Here is a 13,315-nt window from a genome sequence, read left to right as displayed (position 1 = left end):
AGTAAGAAAATGTAAACAAAGCTTTTTTAACATATTAACAAAAGTCACAAATGTAGTTTTCGGGACTTTTGGCTCCACTGCATTCTTTATGCACCCATTGTCCACAACTTGTGCATCTGAACCATGTTTCCGTCTTTTTGCCGAAGTCTCCACATAATATGCAGATATCAGTTTCACCTCCCTCGTTGATTATGTCATCCAACTCATCGTCATTGCAAAGACCTTCTTCATCAAAATCGCTTTCTTCAGTATCGCTATCCTCCAAGATTTTTTTGTTTATTTTTTGTTTGATTATTTTTTGTACTTTGGCTTTCCCTTTATTTTTATTTAGTTTTAATCCTGCATCATTAACCAATACTTGTCTGGTTACTTTTTTCTTTCCTTCTTCCGACTTCGCCAGTTTTTCTTTTTTTTTATTCTCTTTTTCTTCTAAGAATTCTTTTAAAGGGATGCTTGTTAGAATTTCAGAATGTTGCTTTTGTCGTCCATATTTTCTTTTAATTTTTTTATTGGGCAAAGGAACTGGAGAAATAAGTGAAAGAGAAATATGTGGACGTTTGGTTATTTCATTTTGTTTTGTGGGGGTTGTGTGACGACTTTCAGGAGACTGTCGGCTGGTTGATGGACGTGGTAATTCTGGTTCTCTTATAGATGGTGTTGTTATTAGTGGAGGTGTTCCCTGAGGTGCAGGTTCAGGAGAAACATCTCTATCCAAGCTATCATTGTTTAAATTATCAGCAGGAAAAAAGTCATCTTCTGTGTACTTATCAGAGTTTAACGGGAAAATTCCGCACGTTCCGAAACCAGAAACGGCCTTATCAATATTTGCCACCTGATCATATGCTAACTTAAAAATCTCGGCGACATCATATGGAGTAATTTTATCTTCAAACTCTGAGTTGCTGATCTTAGATTTTAGAAAGGAATTGCAATGGCGACCATACGCATATTTTAATGCAGAAAAAAATGACACATCAAGAGGTTGTAATTTGTGGGATGTGTGGGGTGGAATACTAACCATTATAATCCCATTCTCTTTGCAGTAATTATAAATATCCAGTGAAATATGGCTCGAGTGATTATCTAATACTAACAGCACGGGATTATCTGGACTAGACAGGACTTTTTTTTGGAAATGCTTCAGCCATAATAAAAACATAGACGTATTACTCCATCCATTATCCGTGCAGTTGTAAATCGCACCGCTTGGTCCATTTTTCTGAAGCTGTGGGCTCATCCTCTTCCTGGGAAATATAAATAATGGAGGTATGTAGTTACCGGAGGCACTGAACGCCATTATTGCCGTGATATTCTTCCCTCGTTCCCACGAAGAAATGATTCCAAACTGCTTTACTCCTTTGGGTCCAAGTCTTTTACATGATTCTTTAGGAACCGTAGATATACCGGTTTCATCAACATTTTAAATGCGATCTGGCAGAAATTTATATTTTTCTTGCACTGTTTCCAAATTTTTAAAAAAGCGGTCTACTTCTATTTTATTGAAGGCTGTTATTCTATTAATGCTTGTAGCTTCTGGCTTTCTCAAGGAAATTTGAGGATTTCGTTTTATAAATCCTAGATACCAGTCTTTTCCAGCCATTTGTTTATTCTTATTAAAATTGTGTTTAATTTCATTGCGTTCTGCATAAGCAAATGCCATGGTTCTCAGCTCTATGCAAGTGATACCAAAAAATAAATTGGCCAGCTTGAGAACATGATCTAGTATCTCCTTTTCATGATGTGCCGAAAACAATGGGGCTCTACCAAGAGACTCTGATTTGACTTCCTTTAATAAATTTTTAACCTTAAGTTTTCTCCTCAATGTAGCTTCTGGTATTGAAAATGCCCTTGCCACTTCCCGAATTTTACGACCATCTCTACAAATTGCATTCAATGCTGCATTAAGAGCTGCTGCAGAAAATGATCCTCTCTGTGTTTTTCGTGTATATTTTCCCATTTCTAAAAAAGAAAAAGATGCCTCAAAATGCAAAATAGACACTAAATAATAAATATTCTATACTCCATTGTTATTTAAGGTAATGAACTGAAAAGGCAAAGATGACGCACTATAACAGCAAAGATGACGCAGTCTGCGTCAACTTAGCCTGTTCAGCATAACCTACAAAAAATGGTTATCAAAATTATCCATCATCAAATATTTAACAGATAAATCCTCGCTAACTGAAAATAAATATCACCTACTCCCATGAATATGAAGAAAATCCAATGGAACCATTTTTAAACAACTTACCATTAATATTCGCAGTGTCAAAAATAACAAGAAATCAACGTGTATCGCGTTACTCTGCCTCACAGATACTAAACAGTACGAAAGCTGACCGATGAAGTTTTAAAGTAATAGTAGTTTCTAAAGGAGGGCGCCACGGGTATAAAAACTGAATTTAGTGAAGTACTTGATAAAATACAGAGGTGCGTCATCTTAGACGCTGCGTCATCTTCCCCGTCCTTCCCCTACACCCGCTGTACAAAGACAATTTACCTATATAGTAACAATATTTTGTTACTTATTTTTGTTATTTATAGTAACGACATTTTTAAAAATGTCTATTTGTAGGCAGGTCGACTCAGCCTGAATAAAATGAGTACCTTGGGTAAAACCAGGGGTAATAACAGGCGGTTAAATCGTAGCACTGGCCCTGTTACCTTCCTTGTACACCGTATACCCTAGATTTAGCAGACTACCCTGCAATAATCCCAAAGCCGCGTAAGCTGTATAAAACGGAAGATTATTATTATTATTATTAAGCTCTAACTTTCGACAGAGTCGCGAAATCACTGAAACTTCGCAAAACTATTTACCGAAAGACTTTCCATGAACATGAAGAAGCGCAAACTCAATGTTTGAAATTCACATTAGAAGCAACAGGTTTCCAGGACAAATGTGTGGGATAGAACGCCCGAGGGTCATAATTAAAAAAATAGGATTTGCAAACGGTATTCGGGATACGAAATTGGATATTTGGATAGGTAATAAATTTTTTTACGTCCGTCAAGAATTATTGAAGCAGTCTACAGCAAATATGTAATAAACGAAAAACAGTAAAACAGTTAGTTGAAAGTCTGAGTGCAATACACCGTATCTACCAAATATTAATTTGATATGTATGTAGTAGAGGATCCGATATAAGAACAAACTGCACCGATCATCTGCTTAATGGGTAAAAATTATAGTATGTATATTTTAGTATGTTAAAGATTATAAAAATAAGGGGTGTCAATATAATTTTATCCCGACATTAAAGAATGACTTTTTTATCAATTGTACTAAAATTTTGTCGGCCCAGGCAGATATTACTTTAGATTTTTTTTTCGATTATTCTAAACAAAAAGTTCTTTTGTAAAAGTTTTCTCTTAAGTTGATCGTTTTCGAGTTCCCACACACACACACACACACACACACATGCTCGTATCAACCCCAGCCCCGGGGGACATGTGTGTTCCAATGGAAAAGTGGGACCCACATGTCCGAAGATCACACCTCGTAATGGAGTGGTACCTATCTGACCCCCAAGCTATACCACCACCCCTCCCCATCGAAGGACATACCGAATGGGGAGGCGTTGAACTTAACGTTACTCTGGATGCCGTGGGTAATGGGACATCCTCTGTATTACTTCATGTGGTTAAGCCACTTGACTTTAGGGGTAGCTAGAATAGCTTTTCTCCCTATTAATGACTTAGTTAATTTGTTACTTTACTTTGGACTTGTGTCCTAAAAATAATGTGTTCCGGACATCAAGGCACCGATTGAAATCGGTGTCTCGCTGTCCAGACCGTGTGTGCTCGGACACTCAGCCGCCGAATTGGCAAAATATATTTTGTTCTTCTCGACGGCTGAGCGCCCGAAAGGTGTGGCCATCAAGCCCACGTCTGTCGGTACGTGACCTCGATGCTCAACTTCCGCGACTATGGTCCATTTGACCTACCTGAAGGGTACTTAGTGCCAGAAGGGCGACGTTTGTGCTTCGATTATCCTGTGGCTATCTCAATTCTTCAATCTTAAGGGTTTTCTCTATATCCAGCTAACTGCTGTCTACGCGCCGTCTATGTACCCTTCTTTGGTTTTCGTCATAGTAAGTCAATTCTCTTAATAATCTGCTGGGATGGTTCCTGATATTGTTGAATATTTCGTGTGCTCTTTCATCTATCATTCTCATAACTTTCTTTTGTTGCGTATGTCCAAATACGTATCTTAATGGGACATATCGATATAGGTATATTCAGAGCTTCCCTGATCATGTGGTTTTGGATAGTAGTTTGTATTTTTTCTTGTTGGTTTTACACGTGTGCCCCCATGCGGCTGGGGCGTATGTCAGTGTTGGCAAAATTATACAATTTGCCATCCTAATCTTTGTCTTAAATCTCAATTTACTCTTTTGACCTATTAGCGATGAGAGTTGACTCCTAAGGGCTAGCTTTGTTGATTGTTTGTTTTACGTGTTCTGTAAAGGTTAGCCTTTTGTCGAACATTACGCATAGGTATTTGGCTTGATTTGACCATTCAATTTGGGTATCAAATAGGAATAGTACCTCATTTGGTGTGCCTCTTCTTTTTTGGTACATGACGGCCTGTGTTTTGTCAGGATTGACAGCTATTTTCCACTACACACACCATTCTTGTAGTTCGTCAAGAGCTCTTTGTAGGTATCTTGTTGCAAAATCTGGGTGGGTTTATGTCTTTGCCGTAAATACTGGTCAACTTTATCACAATTAAACGTTTTTTTCTTTTGGAAGAAGCGTCCCGCCGCTTTTTTCTAATACCGTTTTCATGATTTAATTTATTTTAATATTTCCCGAGATGTTCTATTTGTTTATAAGCTAAAAAATTGTTTATAATTTTAAAATATTCCTGAGTCCGCTTAAATAGTCTAATTTCAATTCTGTAAAGTACATTAGATATAGTCCTGTCGCCAGGGGGGGTACAACGGCCTCGTTAATTCAGATGGACTTACTCAAGTTTTTTTTATGTATTTTGACCCGTAGAACACGAATTTTTTGGGTAACAGTTGATCCGGATGTCGATAAGATTGTTATAGACCAAGAACTTGAGGAATCAAATAACAGCGATTTTTGGCAAAACAAAACAATATTTTGTATTTTTTGGGCCATTTTAAGTAAAAAATATTTCTACAAGTTTTTTCGTAGGATGCACAGTTTTCGAGATAAACGCGGTTGAACTTTAAAAAAATCGAAAAATTGCAATTTTTGAACCCGAATAACTTTTGATTAAAAAATAAAATAGCAAGTCTGCTTACCGCATTTGAAAGTTTAAGTCAAATTATATCGGTTTTGATTATTTGCATTGGTAAAAATTTATTTTTTTATTGTTTAACAAAGCTATAAACACGTAGGGTTTCCCGTGCTTTTACATGCGTTTTAACGCATGTAACGTAGAAATAGTCTTGATTGCACTAGTACCTATTCTACCTACTCGTTCGATTTTAAATGAGAAATCATAGAAACATCACTCACGCACTAGTTGTTTGTAGCTTTGTTTAGCAATAACACAATAAATTTTTAGCAATGCAAATAATCAAAACCGACATAATTTGACTTGAACTTTCAAAGGCGCTAAGCAGAATTGCTATTTTATTTTTTAATCAAAAGTTATTCGGGTTTAAAAATTGCAGTTTTTCGATTTTTTGAAAGTTCAACCGCGTTTATCTCGAAAACTGTGCATCCTACTAAAAAACTTGTAGAAATATTTTTTGCTTAAAATGACCCAAAAAATACAAAATATTGTTTTGTTTTGCCAAAAATCGCTGTTATTTGATTCCTCAAGTTCTTGGTCTATAACAATCTTATCGACATCCGGATCAACTGTTACCCAAAAAATTCGTGTTCTACGGGTCAAAATACATAAAAAAAATTTGGGTAAGTCCATCTGAATTAACGAGGCCGTTGTACCCCCCCTGGCGACAGGACTAATAGGTACAGTGTCTTTTTATACAAAAATCATAGTTATTCTTATGTATCATAATTATTGTGGTTATTATAGCGACCGTAAATTTTTAATTAACAATTCAATTGTTGCTAAACTGTTTATTCAATTTCCATCGACTTCTGCAATTATAATCTATACGAAAAGGGCTTTTATATTACCAAGCTATTTAATTATTGATAAACAATTACTTATCTAAAATTTTAGTTGAAAATTAAATATTTTGTTGGAAAAACCCGCATTTTCCGGGGAAAATTTTCGTCAAAGCAAATCGGCAGAACACGTCTCTATGAAGAATTTAATTACGGTGAATTTTTATTTGGGTGTTTTTGGTGTAAAGTTAAAATCTTTAAAGTTATTGAGCAAAAACTGAAAAAAAACACGATTTTCGGACGCCATTTTGTTTATAAAAAAAGTAGCACACTATCTGCGGACTTTGCATACCTATATTATTAATATATTGGATCATAAGATTCGATTCCAGCAATAAAATTGCTGGTAAATAACTTTTCCTTGTATTTTGCTGATTAGCCCATGATGTGATTTAGGGGTTGCTGCCACACTCGCCTACTTATCCTGACCGCATTAAATTCGCTTCATGCCCATTCCCATTCCATCAGTATTGACAGTTCGTTGGTTAATGTCAAAATATGTTTTGTTGTTGTTGATTTTTTGAATCATATTATTTTAATTTATGCTGAAAAGTTTTTTACATGTTAACATGTATTAACAAGAGTAAGTAATAAGGAAATGAAAATGAATAATAATAGTAATATTAGGTAGAACGCAAAATATTAAGTAGGTACAAAAGTTAATAAAAAAATCATGTACCCATGATTTATCCTTTTCTGTATCTGTATCCGAAAAACGTTGAGATTATAAAGTAAAAACAGTAAAAGTCTCGTAGTAAAAGGTAAGTACAATACTTCAAAATGCATTATTATAAGAAAATTAATATAACCACACAAAGTTTTTGTTGCATATATTTGTAACATATGAGAACTTTTGAATTAAAACTGGTTACGAAATTTCATAAATAACTTTTTCATAAGAGCATGCCTGAATTAATTATTGTTTAATATACCTATTATACACTGAGGACTTTTGATGACTGATATTATTTGTACTAATTTATAAATTTTAATTCATAAAAATTTACTTTTTTCGGTGTGGCATTCATTTTATAATTCTCTGGCGGCGGGCGTATGCTGTTTGGTTGAATTGTTGGTTACATAGTTTCAGGAGGAAATACAAGTCCATGGTGTTTAACAATTGTTTAAATTTTAGAATTTGCCATTCAAATAAAAATAGGAGAGTATTCTCTGCTAATTAATCAATTTTTCTTTCATATTATATTCTTTTTATGGACGATTATACAGGGTGTCCAGAAACTCTACCGACAAATAAAAACCGGAGATTTCTCAGGTAATAATTTGAACATAATTTAACCCAATTCATCTAAAATGGTCTGAAAATGCTTCTTAAGGGACCTAGAACTCTTTAAATATGGCGTCTTGTAATTTGTTTTTTTTTTTATAGCTCCAGAACGTTTCTATTTAGAAAAACGAAAACTGGTACGCATATTTATCTTCCAGAGATAAATTGATTACATTAATTGCGAATTTCTACTGAATTAGTACCGGTCAAGGGCGTCCGTTTTAGATAGGTCAATTGTTATATTTTATTCCATAACTTTTTTATTTTTAATTTTGACACTGGATTATTAATCTCTGAGTCTGAGTTATTCCAGTATTAAAAGGTAGTTTTGCTTTAAGGGCTATCCTAGTGTAAAAGTACGAAATTCATATACTTTTTTTGGGAATTTCTAAAATAAAAAGTACCAATTGTTTTGAAAATTTGCATGAACATTTACCATACAAAGAAGTACATGTAAAACAATTTTCATAAAAAAATATATAAAATTAAACGATTTGTGCGCCATCTACTGGCAGCGTGAAAATAAAAACATAGCTCCACTGCTGCAGTGATTGGGACTAATAGAGATCCTGAACCATAAAATTTCAAAGTTATTATTGAAATATAAGTTATTTTCAATACCATCAACTAGGGGTTTTTTGATCGAATAAAAAATATCAATTTGGCGGTTTTTGAAACTGAAAATGTTTTAGCTAATTTAAAAAAAAATTTCAACACTTCGTCATTTTTCCAAATTTTAATATTTAAAAATCCTAGTTGATGGTATATGAAATAACATATATTTATTTCAATAATCACTTTGAAATTTTATGTTTCAGGATCTCTATTAGTCTCAATCACTGCAGCAGTGGAGCTATGTTTTTATTTTCACGGTGACAGTAGATGGCGCATAAATCGTTTAATTTTCAATATATTTTTTATGAAAATTGTTTCGCATGTACTTCTTTTTAAAATAAATGTTCATGCAAATTTTCAAAACAATAATTGGTACAGTACTTTTTATTTTAGAAATTTCCCAAAAAGTATATGAATTTCGTACTCTTACATTAGAATAGCCCCGTAAGTCGATATGATTCACCGTTTTCCAGAAAAATCGTTTTGAAAATTTTTCGTTTTTTGAATTTGAAAAAAATTTTCAAAAAACTATTTAGAAAAACGAAAGCTGGTAGTATTTGTTTGCCTTCTGACATACTGGTTTTTCTTATAGAGATGAATCGATTTTATCAATTGCGAATTTCCAGTACTGGTCATAGGCATCCGTTTTGGGTAGGTCAACGGTTATTTTATTGCTTTATCGCTTTCGCAAATTATGAGGTATTCTAGTACTAAAAGTTCTGTAAGTAGATAAAATACACCGTTTTATTTTGAAAAAAAAAATTGCAAATTCAAAAAACGAAAAATTTTCAAATCGATTTTACTAGAAAACGGTGCATCCTACCGGCTTCAATCAAGACCATCTTTTAGTACTAGTACACCTCAGAATTTAATAATCCAGTGTCAAAAATACTTCAAAGTTAAAGACAAAAAAGTTATGCGATAAAGTAACTGTTGCCCTACGCAAAACGGACGCCTGTAACCGGTACTAGAAATTCGCAATTGATAGAATCGATTTATCTCTGGAATATAAATAGACGTACCAGTTTTCGTTTTTCTAAATAGAAACGTTCTGGAGCTATTTTAAAAAAGAAACTAGTTACAATACGCCATCTTTAAAGAGCTCTAGCTCCCGTACGGGTACAGAGACCATCGCATCATATCCTAGCCTAGAGCTTAGTATCCTACTCTTCATTTGGGTGAACTTTTGGAAGCATTTTCGGACTAGATGAATTGGGTTAAATTATCTTAAAATTATCTGAGGAATCTCCGGTGTTGGTTTATCGGGAGAGTTTCTAGACACCCTGTATAATAGCAATGCCCATTAAGTAATCTTTTTTATTGTAATGATTTATTTTAGAGTGTTTTTCCTTTTTTCAGATCGCAAATTCTACTAGAAGTTTCCAACACACTTAAAAAATAAAACAAAAAATGAGTCTAACTGATGTCGAAAACGAGCTGTTGGTAGACTGGTTAGGCGAAATGTTAAAAAACGAAGGAAGGTACGTCGAGCCAATTTTAGAAACAAAATCTATAATGTTAGTAAGAGAAACATGCAACATTATTAAACAAGATCTCCACGTATTTGCCTATTCAGTGGACATTCTAGAACTTTATTTGAAAGAAAAGAAATCAAGATACGAAGACGTGGACGATCATTGTCTTACACTAATCGCGACAGTCTTCCTCTGTACGAAATTTATTGGAAATCAAGACACAACGATGCATATATTCCTAAGAATGTTAAAAAAGTTTACCGGACAAAAATACAGCAGAGAGGTCGTTATTTCAAAAGAAATTGACATCTTCGAAACATTAGGCAAAAAGTTACCTATCAACAACAGCGTGGATGATCTTAAAACATTCGTCATGAAGTTCGAAAAGGAAAGTCGAATTAGGGGATCTATTTTGAATATATCCTGCGAAATTCTAGAAATCTTGTACTTAACACGGCAAACATGGTTTTTCTCTTTGAAAAATGTGTACAGCTTTAACCAAGAAGCACTGGAAGTATTTAAAATGCTGATGCAAAACAGATTTTTCCTCCCGATTGGAATAATGATTTATGCTCTCAAGAACACGTCGTACAATAATATCCTCGATGTTGATAATATATTGAAGGACCTATCTCGGGGATCAAGTATTCACGAGGATCATTTAAACACGTTGATTTCTCAAATTGATAGCGTTGTTAAAAACTCATATACCTAATTCAACAATATATGTGTATATGTTACAGTTCCAGTCTCAAGTTAATTCTCAGTTAGAGTTGACTATTCCTAGTTCGAATCAATTCAAACTAAAAGGAGCAGTAAGAGTTTATTTTAACTTTTACTAGTTGAAGTAGACTCTTCCTAGCTCTTGTTAGTGAAAGTAGATCGCGAGAAAAAGAGAATCAACTCTTACTAGTTTGAGTTGACTATTCCTGGATCGATTAAATAAATGTAGAATCTCACGTGTTTTTTGGTGAGTACGCATCTCTTTGTTTTGACTGTTTTAACTACTTATGACGATTTGAACATATCCAATAACATTTTATTTCTAGAATCGGTCGTTTTTGTTTATGTTGTGAAAGAATAAACTCTTACTGAATGGCATTGGGAAGAGTATATTTTTTCTAGTTGGAGTCTACTTTTACTAGGAAATGTTGAATAAAAATCTTCATTTTATATTTAAAATCAACTTTTACTAATCAACTGTTTACAGTGCAAACGCGCAGAATACCCCAAATTAGCCAAGGGGTCCGTAAACTACAGATAATTGCCGTCGCAAGTACGCTATCCCCCTCCCCTACCCTACCCTCCAAGCGCAGACAGAACGCATGCAAATTGTCCTCAAATTTGGTGATTTATTTGGCAATGTAAAGATTTTTTTGCCGGCATTGTACTATATATGTTACAGTTTAAGTTGATTCAGTTAGAGTTGACTATTCCTAGTTCGAGTCAACTCAAACGGCTGGTACCAGGCTTCTTTCTTCCCATAACTCTCGCTTCATATATCTGTTTTACTATTTTTTCCTCTCCTCTTCTCAGTACATGTCCGAGCCATCTAAGTTGTCCTTGTTCGATTGTTGTTGTAACTGGGTGTATTTTCAGATTTTCTCTAAAGGTCTGATTTCTAATTTTATCTTTCCTTGTTTTTCCCTCTATTGTTCTCAAAAATCTCATTTCTGTGCTTATTAGTCTATTCTTTTGACTTTTTGTTAATGCCCAAGATTCACAGGCATAGGCGGTTAGAGTGGGTTTCACAATATTTTATACTATTTCCGTTTTTATATTCTTAGGTATTTCTTTCTTTTTTAAAAAGTTACTCTTAATAATATTGTACAGCTTACTTAATCAAAAGTTATTCGCGTTTATCTAGAAAACTATGCATTGTACGAAAAAAGTTGTAAGAACATTTTTTGTTTAGAGTGACCCAAAAAATACAAAAAAGTTTTATTTTGCGAAAAATCACTTTTGATCTGCCGTTAACATAGGGGGGAGGGGGGTAACAAGGCACCATCGCACCTTCGGCCAAGATTCAGTTTTTCATTGTTCAAGGTCTCAGGTGAAAGGATCCGAACAAGTTGCCGGTCCTCATATTTTGCATATTCAAATGCTTCCAGGGCCCGGTCTAATTAGACGAGGCAACGATGCATTAAACCTAGGAATTTTGTGCAGTAAGATGAATCGTCATGCAACTTTTTGCATTCGGTTTGAGGGAGTGTCAGGCAATTTTGTGAACTAAATTGATCTCCGGCAAAAAAAATTTCTGCATGAGAAAATGCATTTTCAAAGTACATACCTACATATACAGGGTGTAACAAAAATACAGGTCATAAATTAAATCACATATTCTGGGACCAAAAATAGTTCGAATGAACCTAACGTACCTTAGTACAAATATGCACATAAAAAAAGTTACAGCCCTTTGAAGTTACAAAATGAAAATCGATTTTTTCAAATATATCGAAAACTATTGAAGATTTTTTATTGAAAATGGACATGTGGCATTCTTATGGCAGGAACATCTTAAAGATAAATTATAGTGAACTTTGTGCACCCCATAAAAAATTTATGGGGATTTTGTTCCCTTAAACCCCCCAAACTTTTGTGTACGTCTCAATTAAATTATTATTTTGGTACCATTAGTTAAATTCAATATTATTAAAACTTTTTTGCCTCTTAGTATTTTCTCGATAAGGCAGTTTATATCGAGTTGAGGCTTACTTTTCAATATGTTTACATAAAAATTTTATGGGGGTTTTGTTCTTTTAAACCCCCCAAATGTTTGTGTACGTTCCAATTAAAATATTACTGCGGTACCATTAGTTAAACACAGTGTTTTTAAAACTTTTTTGCCTCTTTGTATTTTTTCGAAAAGGCACCTTTTATCGAGATGTGACTTCTTTCCTAATATGGTTCAAAATATCCCTAAAAATGTAAATCATAAATAAATGTTCATATTATTACCAAGTCTCCATAATCGTACTTAACCATATATGGGCCATTCCACGAACATACGCCTGTTTTGGATTACTTCGACAACGAATATTTTACTGTGCAACATAAGAAGTACGAAAGTAAATGGCGCTAATAATTATTCCAATAAACAACAATGTAATTTGCAATTTACTTTCGTTCTTCTTATTTTGCACAGTAAAATATTCGTTGTCGAAGTAATCCAAAACAGGAGTATGTTCGTGGAATAGGGTTTACAAATATGTGGTGGATTTGACAAATATTCGAAATATCTCGATAAAAACTGATTTTTCGAAAAAGTAATAGGAGGCAAAAAAGTTTTAAAAACATTGTGTTTAACTAATGGTACTACAATAATAATTTAATTGGAACGTACACAAAAGTTTGGGGGGGTTGAAGGGAACAAAACCCCCATAAAATTTTTATGGGGTGTCCAAATTTCACTATAATTTTTTCTTAAGATGCTACTGCCATAAGAATTCCACATGTCCATTTTTAATAAAAAATCTGCAATAGTTTTCGATACATTCGAAAAAATCGATTTTCATTTTGTAACTTAAAAGGGCTGTAACTTTTTTTATGTGCACATTTGTACTAACGTAAGTTAAGTTCAATCGAATTATTTTTGGTCCCAGAATAAGTGATTGAATTTATGACCTGTATTTTTGTTACACCCTGTATATCGAAGAGATGGGAAATGAAAAATTTAGAACTCAGGAAATATTGACGGAAATAAGTTCAATTTTTATACTGGGGGTTTTGGAGGTCACTGAACACGAATTTCATGACGGCGATGGTCTCCGACGTACCTTGATGCCCAGGGTGGAACTCGTCGCCTGGGACGATCGAATAATTCGCG

General features: G+C 34.0%; 1 protein-coding gene across 1 annotated transcript; it reads left to right on the top strand.

The window, feature by feature from the left end:
- The first annotated feature begins 6,615 nt into the window (after window positions 1–6,615).
- Window positions 6,616–10,680, top strand: LOC114333479 (uncharacterized). Its single transcript, XM_028283364.2, has 2 exons — window positions 6,616–6,875; window positions 9,374–10,680. Exon 2 carries the CDS (start codon window positions 9,425–9,427, stop codon window positions 10,202–10,204), a length of 780 nt encoding a protein of 259 aa, XP_028139165.2. The 5' UTR covers window positions 6,616–6,875; window positions 9,374–9,424; the 3' UTR covers window positions 10,205–10,680.
- Window positions 10,681–13,315: the final 2,635 nt, after the last annotated feature.

This window comes from Diabrotica virgifera, chromosome 1 (genome assembly GCF_917563875.1).
Source record: "Diabrotica virgifera virgifera chromosome 1, PGI_DIABVI_V3a".
In the NCBI taxonomy this organism is placed as follows: domain Eukaryota; kingdom Metazoa; phylum Arthropoda; class Insecta; order Coleoptera; family Chrysomelidae; genus Diabrotica; species Diabrotica virgifera.
This window is presented reverse-complemented; position numbering and strand designations above follow the sequence as displayed.

Bases quoted from the DNA above. Each gene is read 5' to 3' on its own strand.
- LOC114333479 (XM_028283364.2), top strand. From the start codon at position 9,425: ATGAGTCTAACTGATGTCGAAAACGAGCTGTTGGTAGACTGGTTAGGC.